The following is a 20,638-nucleotide window of genomic DNA, read 5'->3' as shown; positions in this document are numbered from 1 at the left end:
CCCCGATACCATAGGCCTGGTAAATTAGCTGACAAATACATCTCAAAATGGTGGCTTGAGAAGCAGCCTGATCCTTGCGCATGCCCTCAAGCAGAGCAATACGACTTTCGAAATTAAGCTTAAGGCTCCTTTCACACGGCCGCTCCGTGTGAAAGGTCCGCTGCGGGACTTTTTTTTTTTTTTTCTTCCACGGAGCGGATGACATTTCTGTCATCCGCTCCGTGTGCCCGCATATCATCCCATCCGTTTGCGGATGATATGCGGATATAATGTGAGTCTATGGGCACTGCGGATGTCAGCGGATGACACTGCTGACATCCGATTTTCCTTCCTTTCCGTTTTTTTACACGGAAGGAAAAATGGGGTTCTGTTCCATTTGTAAAAACGGAACAGAACTGAAAGGAGGAAAATCGGGTGTCAGCGGATGGTATTCCGCTGACACCCGCAGTGCCATTCACTTACATTATGTCCGCAAACGGATGGGATGATTTGCGGACACACGGAGCGGCCGTGTGAAAGGAGCCTTACACTTCAGATAAACTTAGCAACTTGAACAACATCCAAAGAGGATACTGTAGCACTTCTCCTTAGGATGCTTAGGACAAAAAGAAAGCAACATAATTTCCTGACTGGGGTGAAACAAAGAAACAACTTCAGTAACAAAGAGGACAGAGGTCTCAACACCATCTTATCCTGGTAAAGACTCAAGGAAGATCCCATGGAACAAGGGGCAGCAAACTCTGAAGCCCTGCCGAGTATTGGCAAGGCAACCAAAAATACAACCTTTCACATAGCTGCAAAACACACCAGACCAAATTAAGGTTCTATGGAGAAAAGAGTGGGCACACAGACAAAACAATCTGTGTGACACAAAGGATTTGACCAATAAATGAGATGCAATAGGTCTCTGAAACAGAACGGCCAAGGCTGAGATCTGTCACTTAATGGTAAAGCCAGAGACATCCCCAAACCAAACTGGTCTAAAGCTTAAATACTGTCAGGGATGACAATGAATGAGAGATGAAAAACAGAGTTAGGTACCCGTTAACTTTTTCTAAGAAGTCTTTCAGGGCAGCACCTGAGAGATAGGCTCCTCCCACCTGAAACAGGACACATTAGTCCACCCAATATAAAAAAAGCCAGGTCATACCTTCTGCCTCAGTAATATCAAAGCCCCGAAGGAAAGTAATGCTTTTGAACCCACAAAACCCCTTTTTTAATAGTTAGGGCAGGAATGGATACTGCCCTGGAAGACCCAACTCTGTTTTCTCTAATCGTTTTCCAGGGCAGTGTCCCAGGCAATACTTATTAGGGAAAGGAAAAAGTCTGGAGCACCTTGAGACCAAATATCTGCTTCTGACTGGACAGCTGGTCGATGCAGTAATGCCTTGCAAAAGTATTTCAACTCAATCATGTCACAGCCCTGCAGATCTGCTTTTTCTGCACTTGATGCCTAAGCTCTGGTCGAGTGGTTCGTGACCCTGCTCGGCGGGGCAAGGTTTAGTGCTTGGTAGGCTGTTTGAATAGTAAGCTTTATCCATCTGCCTATCGTACATTTCAAAACTGACTTGGCTTTGTTCACTCCTGCATGGAGGATGAATAAGAGTGGTTGTTTTTCGCCACTCTTTAGTTCTCTCGAGGTAAGCCATCAGGATCTTTCTTACATCTAGTGACTCTTTTCCTGCTATCCATTGAATTTGGAAGGGAAGTAATAACCACCTCCTGAGTTCTGTGGAAAGATGAAGAGACTTTTGGTAGGAAGGCTGGGTCTGGTGTGAGAATTTTATCTATCAGAATTAAACAACAAGGTTCTATCATGGAAAGAGCATGAATTTTGCTGACTCTGGAGGGATAGTTGTGGCTAGTAGAACTAGCCTAGAAGATCCCTTTGCTCCAGGTATGGTCTGGGGGGGGGGGGGGGGATACCACTGGCATCCTGAAAGCTGGGGGGGGGTGGCTGCAGACCCGTCAGTAGGGGTGAAACCTCAGGCGGGGGGCCAGCTTGCCCCAATGTGCTGCCCCTGGCCAGGGAGCCTCCGTCAATTAGCACAGAGACTGCAAAAATAACACACAGATGCAGCGCCTATGGGTCTGGAGGAAGTACAAAACTGAGGCAGAAGGTATGACTGGCTTTTTTGTATAATGGTGGACTAATGGGTTTACTGTTTCAGGTGGGAGGAGCCTATCTCTCAGGAGCTGCCCTGGAAGACGATTAGAGGAAAGGTTTTCATTATATGGTGGTACACCTTCCTGGAGGTGAACTTAATTGCCTTGAGGAAAGTAGGGATTACAGAGTCATTAACACTCCTAGCCTTGAGGACTTGGGCTTCAACACCCATGCCATAAAAGCCAGGGGCCATTAAGCAGGATGGAAAATTGGCCAATCTGGAAAGTCTCATGGCTCGTCTGACAAGATATTTCCAATATCTGCATACCATGTATGGTACTTCTTAGACAAATAGGTGCGATTAGAATCACTGGAAAGCCCCCCCCCCCCCCACCACCACCTTTATCCTGTGCAACAGGCAAGAAATACACTGCATCTGAGGGAAGGTGTAGAACAGGGAAAAATAATTCTAACCATTACCCAGGATTAACCACTAACACATGGGGATCCGTGGTTTGGGACACAAACCTGTCCAGTTTGTTTGGTAAATCTGGGCCCCAGAGATCCACACCCGGCATCCCACACCAAAGACAAATCTCTGCAAACACCTCTGGGTAAACAGAAAATTCTCCTGGATTCAGCTGTTGACAGTTCAGAAAACATGCCTGGCAATTGTCCATGCCGCGAATGCGTACAGTGGAGAGGGCTGGAATTTAAAGTTCTGCCGTAGACTAAATATAATTCGCCTCTTCCTGACCACCACTACTTCTAGTCCCTCGAAGGTTGAAATTGAAGAAATTATCCCAAAACAATTGGACTGTACTGGGCGGGAAACTGAGTTTATAAAAGTATCAAAGCTTTATTTTTACACAAATATGGTTAAGTACATAGGGAACTAAATGCATTAGTGTGGCTATTACATACATATAATAAGTACCAAGAATTGCATATAGGAGGTATCTGGCTGGTTCTGTGCACAAAGATCTATGAACTGTGAAGGTAGAAGAAGCCAATGCATTTCGAATATTAAATTATTTTGCATTCTTTCTCAGGGGTATAGACATACAGAGTGTAACAATTCCCCATATGTATGACACAAGATATATTTGGAGCCGCTTTCATAAAAACATGGCACAATGAAGCTTGTTGCTGTTCTGGTAAAAGTAATCCCACGGTAGACATTAAGTAGGGGAGCTGAACGCCACAGCCACCACAGGCCCAACTCCCTAAGACTGCTAGGGCCACCTGACCACAGCTGCAAAACTGCCCACAGCTGCTCAACAGAAGGAGGAAGATTAAAGAATCCCCTCCAAAAGAGAGGTGATGTACTTAAAGGTGCTTCGTAGTAGAGATATGGCTATGGTAGTCTCCTCCTGGGCCTAAAGGGGCCAAACCACACAGTGTATTCAGACAGAGCCAGATGGTTCTCTGGAGAGGTTCCCAGTCCGAGTAGTCCTCATATATGCGATGCGGGAACCCTGTGAATCCACTCTGGGATCCCACATCGCATTCAAATCGCATGCAATTCACACTGCCATATGCGAATCGCTGGGGTGTCAATACAAGGTTAACATCATCACCAGATCAGTTTACATATCGCAGTGCGAACTGACAGTTCAGACATGAATCGGATTGCATTGATGTGAACCATCATGGGATATGATTCTGCTGCACACCCAAAAAAGGGTCCTGTGCATGTTCTGTCCGAATCAGATGTGAATTCAGCCATAAAATTTGTATGGCTGAATTTGCATTGCACAGACATCGCATGTGATTTCCAGAGCAGTGCGCTCCGAATCACAGACGATATCTGTCATCGCTATAGTGTGAACCGGGGCTGAAGGCTGATGTAGGCCACAGCTGTCTTTGTCCACCCAATTGCACCCTGCCAGGGAGACTTTGAAGGTAAGCAGACCAGAGTAAGAAAGCCAGCCAAACTAATTCTAGAATGGTGATTGGCAACTTCTGCTTCTTTGACGACCACATCCCCCCCCCCCCCCCCCCACAATTTTGAAGCAGTTTTTCACAGAGCATAAAAACAAGCTTTATATTTATATTTTAGAAGTTAACAAATATTTCCATAGAAAGTGTTGTGTTCATTCATTGGTTTTATATGAACTGCCCTGGAAAACTAGCTGAAAGAAAGGGTGTGCCCAGCATACAGCTGTAAAAAAAAAAAAAAAAAGGAGAGACTAAATAGTCCGGTCAAAGTTTTTCCCATATGAAACAAACCCATTCTGACTCATTGCCTGGGGTATTGCACTTCATTGCACTATGCTTTGCCAAATGTGCAGTCCAGTTTGGAAAAACAAAAAATAAACAAGACAAAATACTATGTATGGGTTATGTTTTTCCTTTTTATACAGCATACATAGTTTATTTTAAATTTCTTACTTTTTAGAGGTTTTAGCCCCCATTCACACTGGGGCGACGCTACTTCGCACCGCGACCTCGGAGGTCGCGGTGCGAGCAGCGCGCCGCTACCTCGGAGCGGCCGCCACGGACTTCGTAACATTGAAGTCTATGGCGGTCGCCTCCTGGTCGCCCCAAAGAAGCTCCGGACCCTTTTTCTGAGTCGGAGCGACTTGTGTCGCTCCTATCAGAACGGGTCCGCAGCTTCCCTATGGGAGGCGACCTGTGAGGCAACCAGGTCGCCTCACAGGTCGCCCCAGTGTGAACGGGGGCTTAGGGAGAAAATGCCATGGCTGACTGCAAGCAATGTCAGAGTAATGCTGGCCATACGCGCACAGAATTTCGGCTGAAAATGGTCGTTTTAGGAAAGATCGTTCGAAAATCGGGCCGTTAGTGAACACAAGTTTACCGACGATTTCAATCGTGTGCCCGGCTAATGTCGATGGATCCATAGCGAAAACTTTTAGCGTTTCTACAAAAGTTGTTACGTGTATGGTAAAATTGAAACAAAAATAATATTCTGACTCGTATTGTGCATGTTATGGAACGATCATTATGATCATGAAAACGATTATGTAAAAGAGTTTATTCTGTAAGTTAGTGGCCAATTCGCTTTCGACTGACGAACAATCATTCAGTCTGCAAACAGCCGAAATTCTGTGCGTGTATGGCCAGCATTAGTCTGTCCTAACAGAAATGACATGTGAGGGAATGAATGTCCTGACCCCAGGGGGGATACATGTGAGGGAATGAATGTCCTGACCCCAGGGGGGATACATGTGAGGGAATGAATGTCCTGACCCCAGGGGGGATACATGTGAGGGAATGAATGTCCTGACCCCAGGGGGGATACATGTGAGGGAATGAATGTCCTGACCCCGGGAGGGGGGGGGATACATGTGAGGGAATTAATGTCCTGACCCCAGGGGGGAAACATGTGAGGGAATGAATGTCCTGACCCCAGGGGGGACACATGTGAGGGAATGAATGTCCTGACCTCGGGGGGACACATGTGAGGGAATGAATGTCCTGACCCCAGGGGGGACACATGTGAGGGAATGAATGTCCTGACCCCGGGGGGTGGGGGGGACACATGTGAGGAATGAATGTCCTGACCCTGGGGGGTGGGAGGGACACGTGAGGAATGAATGTCCTGACCCCAGGGGGGGGGACACATGTGAGGGAATGAATGTCCTGACCCCGGGGGGGGGGGGACACATTTGAGGGAATGAATGTCCTGACCCCGGGGGGGACACATGTGAGGGAATGAACGCCCTGACCCCGGGGGGGACACATGTGAGGGAATGAACGCCCTGACCCCAGGGGGGATACATGTGAGGGAATGAATGCCCTGACACGGGGGGGGGACACATGTGAGGGAATGAACGCCCTGACCCCGGGGGGGACACATGTGAGGGAATGAACGCCCTGACCCCAGGGGGGATACATGTGAGGGAATGAATGCCCTGACACGGGGGGGACACATGTGAGGGAATGAATGCCCTGACCCCAGGGGGGATACATGTGAGGGAATGAATGCCCTGACACGGGGGGGACACATGTGAGGGAATGAATGCCCTGACCCCGGGGGGGGGGGATACATGTGAGGGAATGAATGCCCTGACCCCAGGGGGGATACATGTGAGGGAATGAATGCCCTGACACGGGGGGGACACATGTGAGGGAATGAATGCCCTGACCCCAGGGGGGATACATGTGAGGGAATGAATGCCCTGACACGGGGGGGACACATGTGAGGGAATGAATGCCCTGACCCCGGGGGGGGGGGGATACATGTGAGGGAATGAATGCCCTGACCCCAGGGGGGATACATGTGAGGGAATGAATGCCCTGACACGGGGGGGACACATGTGAGGGAATGAATGCCCTGACCCCGGGGGGGGGGATACATGTGAGGGAATGAATGCCCTGACCCCGGGGTGGGGACACATGTGAGGGAATAAATGTCCTGACCCCGGGGTCACATGTCACAGAGGACAGCCAGCGACGTGCCGGGCCACACACCCTTCAATGACCCTGGGGGGCACTCTGCAGTTCTCCCCACACTTCTCAGTACAAGGACAAGCAGGGGGAAGTCCCCCACCCTAGTTACAGGCACCCCTATACTAGTACCTGGAGCCGCGCTCTCATTCGGTGACAGGACGCTTTGCGGATTACAGACTAGAGCGCTGCACGCTGCAACTGGCCCCGCCCCCTCACAGGCCTACACATCAGGCGCACACAGCATCATGGGACTTGTAGTTTCTCTCTCCACCTCAGTCTGACTAATTGAAGGCGCTGACTAAGATTACCACAAACCTACGCCATGTGAGTGGAAGCTTTATCCTATCTGTGCCTAGGGAGGATGACTAATACGCGGAAGAGACAACAAATGAATACAGTGTAAAGAAATAATGCCAAAGGCATCAGGTTGATACTAAACGCCACCGTTTACTTTAGTTTTGTATTCATGAAGTCTTTGTAAATACACTTACATTGGAAACAGGCTGTTCTTCACGCTCCCGCTAAATAGCAATGCTGTGCAGTTCTTCCTCCTGGACGCGGGGGGCGCAGGGTGACTGGCTGAGAGGAGGAGCTTCCGGTCTCGGTGGTGGCTATTCCGGATACACGAGCAGCGCTGGAAACAGAAGAGTCGCAGGCTGCTTTGTTATTGCCGGTAGCGGTGTGATTAGACCTGTGTGCTGGGTAAGGGGGATTGTTCAGGGTGGAGGGCGCCTATAGGCGGGGGGAGTCTGTAGAGGAGCTGTCGGGGGTTTATGAAATGTAGCATTTTGTATTGGTGAGAACTCGTTAGCTTATTATTGTGCTGAATACTAATATTTCTTAGAATGAGACAAGACGTGTTCAGGTAGGTTATCTCTGCTAAATGGAGCCTGTGAGGAGCTCATGTAGGCTGCATTCACACTTTAGGGCCCATTCACACCAGGTAAGGTAGTACTGGGCATGGGCCCATTCACACCAGGTGAGGTAGTACTGGGCATGGGCCCATTCACACCAGGTGAGGTAGTACTGGGCATGGGCCCATTCACACCAGGTGAGGTAGTACTGGGCATGGGCCCATTCACACCAGGTGAGGTAGTACTGGGCATGGGCCCATTCACACCAGGTGAGGTAGTACTGGGCATGGGCCCATTCACACCAGGTGAGGTAGTACTGCGTTGGTTGGCTATTTCATTGCAGTCCCACTGCAAGAAATTCTGAAGTTTTGCCTTCTACCGGATTGGTTCACGCCACAGTTTTGCAAGCGAAAAAAAAAAGCATGCATGACTTCTTTTCCGCGCAGCGCCATGCAATCCACCGCTTCACATTGCAGCCAATAGAATTTAAAGCTTCACTGCATCTGAGTACCACAAACACTATTTAATTCATTTTTAATATTTAAACCAAACTCCCCATCCATCCATCCATGTCTCTCTCTGCTTTTATTTTGTTGAAAAATTACTTTGAAAAACAACCCCCCTACTATTTCTGGCCATGGCCATCTTGAGTAAGGGCAAATTCATTTATAATTTACTTCCTGGAATCAATCTGCCCTTAGCTCATTCATGCAACCAGGATTGTGTGCTTAGCTGAGAACCCCTCCCAAAGACTCCTGGAATGTATATATAATTTGCCTAGGCAAGAAACCATGATGCTAAAGGTGGCTCCTTATTCAAACTGCTTCTTGTTCAAATGGAGAAGTTAGCCTCCGTTTTACACAGATTCTTATTCATGTTGGGTCTTTATGCGTGATTATTTTCTATCTGAAAAGTTTATAACAAAATTGGGAAATTTGGCAACAATTCTATATCCCTAACTGCCATTTAATGGGGTAATTCAGAAAGAATACCTTTTTTTCGTTATGAAAACCATCTTGGTTCACCCAGATGTGACTTTTCATATAATTGGGCATCCCTCTATTAGTTAAAGTTATATTTAGCTTGAGCCAAGTGATGTAAATCGTAAAGTATGGCACCAAATGTGGCATCCTGCCATCTATGCATTTCATAAGAAATCAAGCTATTCCTATATGAAAACCATCTTCCCTTGCACAAATTCCACTTGTTTCATACTAATTGGGCATCCTTCTTTATAGAAAATTTCAATTTAGCCTGAGCCAAGTCATCTAAATCAGCCTTTTTCAACCAGGGTGCCATAGCACCTTGGTGTGCCTCCTGGGTTCTTCAGGGGTGCCTTGGCAAACTGGCAACAAATTGTCACAGGTTTTTATTTTGATAGAATTACAACTCTGGGCACTGGGCTGGTCAAGCCACTGGCACCCTGACAACCCTGGGCACTGTGCGAGTCAAGCCACTGGCACCCTGACAACCCTGGGCACTGTGCTGGTCAAGCCACTGGCACCCTGACAACCCTGGGCAATGTGCGGGTCAAGCCACTGGCACCCTGACAACCAGTGACATTACTGGTTGATAAGGAGAATGACAGGTGCTTGCACAGCATCCTTATTTACTCCTCCTCATCCCTTCTCCATCAGCACTGGGGTCACATTAGCAAATAGAAGAAGAGAAACTAAGGGAGAAGAGAAACCCTAGAATACTAGTCTGTACCAGTTTGCAATAGTGGAGGAATAAATCACTTCTAATGTTGGATGGCCCATGTGTATTGATGTTGCTGCGTTATGTAAAACTATCAGTTTATGGATTTTTTTTTTTTTTTTACATTTTAAATTGGGGTGCCTTGAGATTGTGCAGAATTGTTAAGGGTGCCACAACTGGAAAAAGGTTGAGAAACACTGATCTAAATCCATAAATTTTGGCACCCTGACAGCCATGGATTTTGCCAAGATGGTTTTCATGTAGGAGATGCATGGTTTCTTATTCAGAATTTAACATTGAAATGCATGGATGACAGGATGCCAAGTTTGGTGCTATATTTCATGATTTATATCACTTGGCTCAGACCAAATGTAACTTTTTTTTTTTTTTATATAGAAGGATGCCCAATGAATTCAAAAAAGTGGAATTTGGGTGGGCCAAGATGGCTTTTGTATAGGAATAGCTTGGCTTCTTATTATGAATTTCCCATTGAAATGCATGTATGACAGAGTGCCAAGTTTTGTGTCCTATTCCATGGTTTATATCACTTGGCTCAAGCTAAATTTAACTTTTCTATATAGAAGCCAATGAGTAACAGTGATTGTTGCTAGCAGCTATAGCAGCCACTAGTGATAATACCAAGTAAAATCCAGCAGGCTGGTTGTACCCAAGTTGATCGATGAATCAACTTGGTATTTCCAGCCTGAACACACACGGTTCAAATCTCGTCTTGTTTCTGCTGAACTGGCCGATTATTCAAACTGTCTTTGGCCAGCCTAACTCTAAACTTACCCACACCGCCATTCTAAATGCAATCTGTCTAACCCTGTTAAGAAAAGGTCGCTATACTTGCTGCTTCTGAAAGTGCTTTGGTCTCCAGTGGGGCCCTCTGTGTGCAGGAGAAAGCCGAAAATGACTGAGAAATGTCACTCGTATACTATACTTCATAACCGGGAAGTATAGCTATCTTTTCTTTTACCGGGTTAGATAGATTAGGTTTAGAGCTAGTTAGGTTTTGCTTGCAATTTAAAATGAAACTATAGGCAAAAGTTTCTTTTATTTTGGATAGAGTAAGGGAAGGTTATAACCTGTCAGATTTTTTTATTTTATTTTTTTGCCATCTTTGTCCCATTGAGTTGTTTTCCATAGTTGCATAGTCAAGTTGAAAAAAGACATAAGTCCATCTGGCTCAACCAATAAAAAAACCGTAAAGAAAACACAACCATACTATCCCATATACACAATTCTATACCCGCAGTTGATCCAGAGGAAGGTGAAAAACCCCAGCAAAACATGATCCAATTTGCTACAGCAGGGGAAAAAATTCCTTCCTGATCCTTCGAGAGGCAATCGGATATTCCCTGGATCAACTTTACCTATAAATATTAGCACCCATTTATAATCTGTACACCCAGGAAAGAATCCAGGCCTTTTTTAAAGCAATCTAGTGAGCTGGCCAGAACCACCTCTGGAGGGAGTCTATTCCACTTTTTCACAGCTCTTACTGTGAAGAAACCTTTCTGTATTTGGACACTAAATCTGTTTTCCTCTAGCTGTAAAGAGTGCCCCATTGTCCTCTGTGTTGACCTTACAGTGAATAACTCAACACCAAGGTCACTATATGGACCCCCTTCTCAAGAGGGAATAAATTCAGGTCCTCTAATCTTTCCTCCAAACTGAGCTCCTTCATGCTTCTTATCAGTTTGGTTGCCCTTCTCTGCACTTTCTCCAGTTCCCATATATCCTTTTTGAGAACTGGTGCCCAAAACTGAACTGCATATTCCAGATGAGGTCTTGTCAATAATTTGTACAGGGACAAAATATCTCTCTGGAGTCCATGCCTCTGTTAATACAAGAAAGGACTTTGCTTGCTTTGGAAACCGCAGCTTGGCATTGCATGCTATTAAGTTTAGGATCTTAATAATGAACTGTTAAGGCCCTTTTCACACTTGTGCAACTTGTCTTGCAACTTGGGACTGCAAAGTCAAACAACGAGTCGTACTCCATGATTTCTAATGAGTACCATTCATATCTGTGTGACATCAAGTCACAATGACTTTAAAGTAGTCCCTGCACTACATTGGTCCAACTTTGATGTGTTTTGAGGCCCATAGACCTCCAGGAATACGCAGGCATTGCTTCAAGTACTGTCAAAATCGCAGAAAAAAATCTGAAACCATCTAAACTGAAGCTAAAGCTGGCGATAAGTCTTAAAGCGGAACTAAATGCTGCAAACTTGTTCCCTCATCAGTGCTGACTTTCTTGTTTGGTCTTCTTCATGGTTCAGCTTCTTCCTGCTTCATTGGCAGGCCTAGGATTAGATTCATCTACAGTGAATGGTAGGTTTTCAGCTTTTATACAGTAAATGTACCCCTATAGCGTGTCTCTTCTGCAATTTAAGAAAAAACCCTCCTGATTAACCTTCCATGCTTAGGTGATTCTAAAACCATTTGGTTGGGAATAGTTAGAACCTTTGTCAGGTTTTTATTGTCTGTGTCACTACTGAGAACATTCACCTTCTCTGTTCTGGTGACCATGTAACGTTTTTAATTGTCACCAGGTGTTTTGTCTTGGGGAAGGAGAAGAAAAATCTCAATGGGTCACAGTAAAGAGGAAAAAAAAACTGACGCGTTTTGAGAGCTAGGCATAAAGACAAAATAATGCAGCATAATATTTGTTAACCACTTGCCGACCGCCGCCCGACTATATACGGCGGCGGTCAGCCCCTCCCAGGCAAAGTGGCGTACCGGTACATCACTAGCCTGGGAGCGAATAGGGGGCGAGCGCGCGCTGCCGGAGGCGCGCTCCCGCCCCCGCTCGTACCCGAAGAAGCCGGCGCGTGTGACCGGCAGACCCGATGTCCGCCGGTCCCTCTCGATTGTCAGGTAGAGAGGGAGAAAGGCAGGCGGCTTATGTAAACAAAGCCGCCTGTCACTCTCCCCTGTGTAAAAGCACTTATCACTCGGTCCTGCTATGTAGGACCGTTGATCTCTGCTTTTACACAAACTGCCACATCCAATGACAGTAAGGGACACACTTAACCCCTCCCTCTCCAATAAAGTTAACCCCTTCCCTCCCAGTGTCATTTTTACAGTAACAGTGCATATGTATAGCACTGATTACTGCAGTAATGTCACTGGTAACCCCAATAGTGTTAAAAATGTCAGTCAAGGGTCCGATCTGTCCGCCGCAATGTTGCAGTCCCGAAAAAAAAAATCGATCGCCGCCATTACTCGTTAAAAACAATAAAAATGACAAAAATCTTTCCCTTAGTTAGTGAACGCAATACCTTTTGCGCAAACCAATGAAAATACGCTTTTTTTTTTTTTTTTTTTTACCTAACATATGTAGCAGAAAACAAACTGGCCTAAAATGTAAAAAAATTTTGATTTTTACTTTTTTTTTTTTTTTGGGGGGGGAATTTCATATAAAAAAAATGTGAAAAATATTGTTATTTTTGCAAAATTGTCGCTCCTTTTTTTTTGTTTATAGCGCGTGATCAAAAAATCGCATCAAATACCACCAAAAGAAAGCTCTGTTTGTGGGAAAAAAAGGATGTCAAATTCATTTGGGTACAGCATCGCACGACCGCACAATTGTCCGTTAAAGTGACACAGTGTCGAATCGTGAAATAGGCCCTGGTCAGGAAGGGGGTAAAATCTTCCGGGGCTTAAGTGGTTAATATGGTATAGCCCTTGTGCAGCAGTGCTCAGCAGTGCGAGAGGGAGAAGCAGCATAAAGAGAAGTTGTATTGCAGTGCTGATATGCTAACAAGGGACATGCTAATATGGACAGAGCAGAGTGACAGATGCTAATGCTTCTGTTTTCTTTTGACTGTCCAGTCACAGACCGGAGCAGAGACCAGACCTGTAAGTGTTATCCAGCTGTAGCCAAAAACGGTTGGGTTTTTCAGGTTTTTTTTTTTTTTTTTATTTGCCCTGCCACACAGCGCTGTACTTTTTGTGAGGGCTGTGTAAATCTCAGAATACAAACCACTTGACTATTGAAACGGTTCCCAATCATAGGCAGTGTGTGTATGTACAGCGGCGGACCGGGATATGCCCCCCTGCCTCTGATTTGCGGTGTGCAGTGAGAGCTTCCTGGCTCAGGTGGGTTGGGACTACAATTCAAACACACCTGAGCCCAGGTCGAGTGTGAAAGGGGCCTTAAGCAGCAAGGGGATGAATATGAACTGTTGGTGAGGGAATGTAGGAGAGATGTAACGAGCAGAAAGAAGGGGAAGTGGGACTTTGAATGAGTGTAGCTGGACATGTGATATTTTAAATGAGTATAAATAGCCTGTAGGATCCCAAATAATGGGAATCTGTTGGCATGGCAATGGGAAATTAAATAAGTACTTGATTCTAAAGAGCATGGCGGATTTAAGTCTCGATAAGAATATTCATACAATGGGTATATGACCAGATATATGTAATAGCAAATCTAGAATTAGTATTTATAAATAACATATTTATTTATTGTGACAACGAAAATTATTTTCTTTCCATGGGTACACAGTCTTTAAAACATATAGAATTTGTTAAACAAAATTAAATATAACCCAGAAAATGGGGACCCGTAGGACGTTGACACAATTAATCATTCAATTGAGCAATCAAAGTCTAGAATAGGATATATACAAACACATATATCAAAACTTATACACAAAATATATAATTCAAGGTAAGTACATCAATATTGAATCCATAAAAATATTATATAAAAACAGATTAAATATAGGACTGAATTCTTAGTAAGTATATAGATTTTGTTTGGAGAATAACGGAGATTTGGATGAATTTTGCTGATTAAGATACTTGTAGGCTCGACGCGTTTCGTGGATCTACGTCCACTCATCAGGAGCATAGGAGATATATATATATATTGGTTGTGTGTCTGAAAGAATGGATATATATTATATCAGAGTATTAGTATAAATAAAAAAAAAAAAAAAAAAAAGGAATCCATTAAAAAATAGCATGGAGTGAACACTACCTTGGGTGGTGTTATACTTCCAGAGCAATCCGCTTACAGAGGAGGTCTGAGGCTGAGCCAGGAAAAGTCTGACCCGGGGCTGAGGCATGGACAACATCCGATGAAATGGGAAAAGCAGCAGGAGTGTTTAGACCCGAGATGGAGATAGGAGAACATAGAATTGATATGTGGATTTTTCTCGCAACAGAGATTGACCTAATAGATGCTTCAAAGTCAGGAAAATCTGAAATCATATATATTAGATACACTGTATTAACTACATATTAATTGTAAGCTTTCTTATCAGAAAAGAGACTGATGTTCGTGAAGAAACAAATATTTACCAGATAGATAAAAATCTGTTCAGGAATAAGACCAAAGAAACAGACCAGCTAAAAAGATCTCTGTTATGAGGTAAAAAGAAAAGAAGTGGAACAACAAAGTGAATAATCGGGAAGCGAGCCAGTGTAAAGAGGGTGTCAGAAGGAATAGTAATCTTAAAGGTAGGGAATACCAGCAAGGAAGAGTAATTTTATGTGCAGAAATTGCAGAGGATATAAGTAAAAGGTGAAAGATAAGATAAGGTCAAATTGAAAGACCACCGTAGAGAACATGTCATAGACAAAATACATGAATAAAATTGTGGTGTAGGCAATTAATGAGCCAGATAACCCACAGCTGTGATAATCGCCGGAATGTGATGTGGAGGAAAAATAAGGTGAAAAATAAAAATGAGTGGAAGAAGATATTATTATACATGGGAGTTTGGAAAGTAAAGGTGAATAGTCCCAAAGAACACAAAAGAAATTATGTGTATTTGAATGAAGAAATAGAGTGAGGTGCTATGAATGACATATGCAAAGAGTAACCGAAGTCCAGTGTAGAGAAAAATGAGTATTAGAACTGAAGGTGAATGTAGAGATTCTAATAAAGCACAAAGATGTCCTAACTATATATTCAATCATGCAAAAGCAACAGAAACGGTTCATGCAAAAAGGATACCAATTATATAGGCAGATAGTGGGTTTAGTTACCGCAAAAAGGATCTATACACAAATAGCCAAAGTCCAGTGTAGAGATAGGAGATAAAATGATGCACAGCCTGCAGGTCCCAGAGCATGGATGTGATCCACGCCAGCGCCATGTTAGAGTCAGATATATGGGCGGAACAGAGACCTCCCACATCCGGTCAGAAGACTGGATGTAGGTCGGACAAAGCCGCCTCCGAACGCAGATTGAAAATCAGCGACCATGGCAATTCCCCAATTTTTGCCCCACTAGACTTTCTGGGTGGAAGACACCCGAAGCGTAGGTCTGTCACACATGTTTTTCTACATATTTTTCTGCCGATCAATATATAGTATACTTAAATTAATTTCTTATATCATTATTTCCCCGTTATTTGCCCAACTTTCCCCTTGATTTTAAGTTTTTCCAAAATCTTTTTTTGACTGAATACATTTTTCTACTCAGATGAGGAGTCCATGGTTGCTGAGCCTGGACTTTCTGCGCCCGGGGCTGCGATGGTATACGTAGCCGCCACTCCCCCCGGTCTGCCTCTGTGTTTACATCCAGGCGGGTGGCGGGGCTGTGCTCCGACCATCGGCGCCATGGACAGCGGGCGAGCTGCGCTGCATCTATTTGTTGCCGCGTTGCCATGGTCGCTGATTTTCAATCTGCGTTCGGAGGCGGCTTTGTCCGACCTACATCCGGTCTTCTGACCGGATGTGGGAGGTCTCTGTTCCGCCCATATATCCGACGCTAACATGGCGCTGGCGTGGATCACATCCATGCTCTGGGACCTGCAGGCTGTGCATGATTTTATCTCCTATCTCTACACTGGACTTTGGCTATTTGTGTATAGATCCTTTTTGCGGTAACTAAACCCACTATCTGCCTATATAATTGGGATAATATAATATCTTCTTCCACTCATTTTTATTTTTCACCTTATTTTTCCTCCACATCACATTCCGGCGATTATCACAGCTGTGGGTTATCTGGCTCATTAATTGCCTACACCACAATTTTATTCATGTATTTTGTCTATGACATGTTCTCTACGGTGGTCTTTCAATTTGACCTTATCTTATCTTTCACCTTTTACTTATATCCTCTGCAATTTCTGCACATAAAATTACTCTTCCTTGCTGGTATTCCCTACCTTTAAGATTACTATTCCTTCTGACCACTTCTTTTGGGCACCCTCTTTACACTGGCTCGCTTCCCGATTATTCACTTTGTTGTTCCACTTCTTTTCTTTTTACCTCATAACAGAGATCTTTTTAGCTGGTCTGTTTCTTTGGTCTTATTCCTGAACAGATTTTTTTCTATCTGGTAAATATTTGTTTCTTCACGAACATCAGTCTCTTTTCTGATAAGAAAGCTTACAATTAATATGTAGTTAATACAGTGTATTTAATATATATGATTTCAGATTTTCCTGACTTTGAAGCATCTATTAGGTCAATCTCTGTTGCGAGAAAAATCCACATATCAATTCTATGTTCTCCTATCTCCATCTCGGGTCTAAACACTCCTGCTGCTTTTCCCATTTCATCGGATGTTGTCCATGCCTCAGCCCCGGGTCAGACTTTTCCTGGCTCAGCCTCAGACCTCCTCTGTAAGCGGATTGCTCTGGAAGTATAACACCACCCAAGGTAGTGTTCACTCCATGCTATTTTTTAATGATTCCTTTTTTTTTTTTTTTTTTTTTATTTATACTAATACTCTGATATAATATATATCCATTCTTTCAGACACACAACCAATATATATATCTCCTATGCTCCTGATGAGTGGACGTAGATCCACGAAACGCGTCGAGCCTACAAGTATCTTAATCAGCAAAATTCATCCAAACCTCCGTTATTCTCCAAACAAAATCTATATACTTACTAAGAATTCAGTCCTATATTTAATCTGTTTTTATATAATATTTTTATGGATTCAATATTGATGTACTAACCTTGAATTATATATTTCGTGTATAAGTTTTGATATATGTGTTTGTATATATCCTATTCTAGACTTTGATTGCTCAATTGAATGATTAATTGTGTCAACGTCCTACAGGTCCCCATTTTCTGGGTTATATTTAATTTTGTTTAACAAATTCTATAGGTTTTAAAGACTCTGTACCCATGGAAGGAAAATAATTTTCATTGTCACAATAAATAAATATGTTATTTATAAATACTAATTCTAGATTTGCTATTACATATATCTGGTCATATACCCATTGTATGAATATTCTTATCGAGACTTAAATCCGCCATGCTCCTTTAGAATCAAGTACTTATTTAATTTCCCATTGCCATGCCAACAGATTCCCATTATTTGGGATCCTACAGGCTATTTATACTCATTTAAAATATCACATGTCCAGCTACACTCATTCAAAGTCCCACTTCCCCTTCTTTCTGCTCAATACCACTAGGGATGGAGACAGCTGGACATTTTTTCAATGACTTTTTGTGGCAGATCTATTCCCCAATTTTTGCCCCCCTAGGAGAGATGTAACCTGCCAAAACAAATCTACTTTATTTAGTTATGCCAAGCAAAATATTCTACACTGCTCAAAAAAATTAAAGAAGCACATTGAAAACACATCAAATCTCAATGGGGAAAAATATCATGCTGGATATCTATACTGACATGGACTAGGTAATGTGTTCGGAACGAAAGGATGACATATTGTTTGAAGGAAGTAAATTATTAACCTACAGAGGGCTGAATTCAAAGACAGCCCAAAAATCAAAGTGAAAAAAATTATGCAGAACGCTAGTCCATTTTGCTGAAATTTCATTGCAGCAACTCAAAATGGTACTCAATATTTTGTATGGCCCCTGCGTGCTTGTATGCATGCCTAACGACGTCAGGGCATGCTCCTATTGCGACACTGGCTTGTGTCCTAGGGTATTACCTTCTAGATCTAGACCAAGGCATCACTGAGTTCCTGAACAGACTGACGTGCAACCTGGGGGCGTCGGATGGACAGAAACCTAATGTCCCAGAGATGTTCTTTTAGATTTAGGTCAGGCAAGTGTGGGGGCCATTCAATGGCATCGATTCCTTCATCCTCCAGGAACTGGCTGCATACTCTTGCCACATGAGGCCTGCCATTGTGCACCAGGAGGAACCCAGGACCCACTGCACCAGAATAAGGTCTGACAATGGGTCCAAGGATTTCATCCCAATACCAAATGACAGCCAGGGTGCCATTATCTATCCTGTAGAGGTCTGTGGGTCCCTCCATGCATATGCCTCCCCAGACCATCACTGACCGTCCACCAAACCGGTCATGCTGAATGATGTTACAGGCATCAAAACTTTCTCCACGGCTTCTCCAGACCCTTTCACGGCTGTTACATGTGCTCAGGGTGAACCTTCTCTCATCTGTGAAAAACACAGGGTGCCAGTGGCGGGCCTGCCAATTCTGGTGTTCAATGGAAAATGCTAATTGAGTTTCACAGTACCAGGCAGTGAGCACAGGGCCCACTAGAGAATGTCAGGCCACCCTCAAGAAGTCTTTGATTGTTTGGTCAGAGACATTCACACCAGTGGCCTGCTGTAATTTTGTAGGACTCTGGCAGTGCTCACCCTGTTCCTCCTTGCACAAAGGAGCAGATACCGGTCCTGCTGATGGGTTAAGGACCTTCTACAGCCCTGTCCAGCTCTCCTAGAGTTACTGCCTGTCTCCTGGAATCTCCTCCATGCTCCTGAGACTATACTGGGGGACACAGCAAACCTTCTGGCAATGGCATGTAGTGATGTGCCATCCTGGAGGAGTTGGACTGTCTGTGCAACATCTATAGAGTCCAGGTATCGCCTCATGCTACCAGTAGTGACACTGACTCTAGCCAAAATGCAAAACTAGTGAAAAACAGTCAGAAAAGATGAGTAGGGAAAAAAGTCAGTGGCCTCCATCTGTAAAACCATTCCTGTTTCGGAGGTCTTTTTATTGTTGCCCATCTAGTGCACCTGTTCATTTCATTAACACTAAAGCAGCTGAAACTGATTAACAATCCCCTCTGCTACTTAACTGACCAGATCAATATCCTAGGAGTTTACTTGACTTGATGCTATGCTCTGATTAAAAAGTGTTCCTTTAATTTTTTTGAGCAGTGTAAAAAAAAAAAAAAAAAAAAACTAGCCATATTTTAGTGGTTTGTTAAAAAATGATTTTTATCTCGCGCATGCAGACATGCAATTTTTAAGGGGGCCACTGGCAGCAGGGTGGACGTAGGTAAGTATGATTATGTACACAGTATTGCCATTTTCTGGCAGGTGGGAGGAAAGACCACTTTAATTATGTTGAAGTTATTATTACTGCCTCAGGATACTGTTAGGCTCGGTTTCCACTAGTGCGGCTACGAAGTCGTGCTACTTCTAGCACGACTTCGTAGCGAAAGTAAACTGCGGCTTCAGTGAGACTTGTCCCTCATATATAGAGGGAAGTCGCATCAAAGACGGCTCAAAAGTAGTGCACGAACTACTTTTGAAGTCGCCGCAACTGAAGCCGCGGCAGTGGAAACGGGCCCCATTGAAAACAATGGGTTTTGACTTGCGGTGCGACTTGACATGTGTCAAGTCGCACCGCAAGTCGCACTAGTGGAAACCGAGCCTAATGGTGGTAATCTTTTTGAAATAGTAAGTCCATTAAAAACATGGTTTGTTTATTTATTTTTTTCCTTTTGTTTATACTTAAAAAATGTTTTCATTGCAGGAAGAAGTAGAATATTTCTGGGGAGATAAGACATGCAGAGTACATCAATCCATATGGAATAACAGTAGCTAAGAAAGACACCATCCTTTACAATGGACGGAACACATCAAAGCTCTGAAATCGTATGTCTTTTATTTACATAATTTTGTATAACTTTTAACCATGGATGAAACCTACCTTTTTTTTTTTTTACTATTATTTTTTTTAAATTATGAATTACCAGGTCCTTACTGTTATGGGAAAGCCTTCCTTATTTCTAATGCTGTGACAGTGAGGGTTCTGCTGTAAGCTGATCTTCTACTTTTACTGTCTGTATTGTTCAGCTACTCTTACTAGTAAAATATGTTCATACCTAAAACCCAAACTCCAGGAATTTTTTGCTATGTACACTTTCAGATGTCTGTGTTAGGTATTAGTGTAGTTATTTTCCTAGTGTTTGTATGCCTTACCATGTAACGATGGGCTCACGTGTTGTGGCTGCGGTTTGTAGTGACATGGCTGTTCAATTCTCCCTACGTCCATGTATTTGTTCACCTAGGCCTGTCCATGTTTCCCAGAGGCACAAGACAAATTCCTGTTCTGGGTCACAGTCTCCTAAAACATGCGTTGCCATCCTCTCCCTTAACAAATGTAGGAGGGCTAATGTGATTAAAACACATCTTTTCTATGTCTAATTGCCATTTAGCTCTTGCCTGCACCATTGCTAGAATGAGAGACACAGGGTTTGTGGTGTGTGTGTATGTATGTATGTATGTGTATCTCTATCTCCTCTATCATCTCTATCTCTATCTCCTCTATCATCTCTATCTCTATCTCCTCTATCTCATTACAGACAGAGATCATGTATTAACCTGTGCAGTA

At 43.7% G+C, this 20,638-nt stretch overlaps 2 protein-coding genes across 7 annotated transcripts in view; one reads left to right on the top strand and one right to left on the bottom strand.

Annotated features, from left to right (window-relative positions):
- FAM210A (family with sequence similarity 210 member A) overlaps positions 1-7,092 on the bottom strand; it is a 102,852-nt gene extending 95,760 nt beyond the window's left edge. Inside the window, exon 1 of one of the 2 annotated variants that reach the window (XM_082258490.1) lies at positions 7,015-7,092. The gene's annotated coding sequence lies outside the window, so the exon portion shown is untranslated. Of the gene's footprint in view, positions 1-6,652; positions 6,736-7,014 lie in introns of those variants that run through there. The other variant, XM_082258489.1, reaches the window with a different exon arrangement.
- Positions 7,093-7,118: 26 nt separating this feature from the next.
- RNMT (RNA guanine-7 methyltransferase) overlaps positions 7,119-20,638 on the top strand; it is a 95,734-nt gene continuing 82,214 nt past the window's right edge. For all 5 annotated transcript variants that reach the window (XM_082258486.1, XM_082258484.1, XM_082258483.1 and 2 more), the window contains exons 1-2: positions 7,119-7,225; positions 19,778-19,899. In XM_082258486.1, the coding sequence (XP_082114612.1) occupies positions 19,870-19,899 (30 nt within the window). In that variant the 5' untranslated portion in view covers positions 7,119-7,225; positions 19,778-19,869. The remainder of the gene's footprint in view (positions 7,226-19,777; positions 19,900-20,638) is intronic.

This window comes from Pelophylax lessonae (genome assembly GCF_965119305.1).
Source record: "Pelophylax lessonae genome assembly, chromosome: 5".
NCBI classification, from domain to species: domain Eukaryota; kingdom Metazoa; phylum Chordata; class Amphibia; order Anura; family Ranidae; genus Pelophylax; species Pelophylax lessonae.
This window is presented reverse-complemented; position numbering and strand designations above follow the sequence as displayed.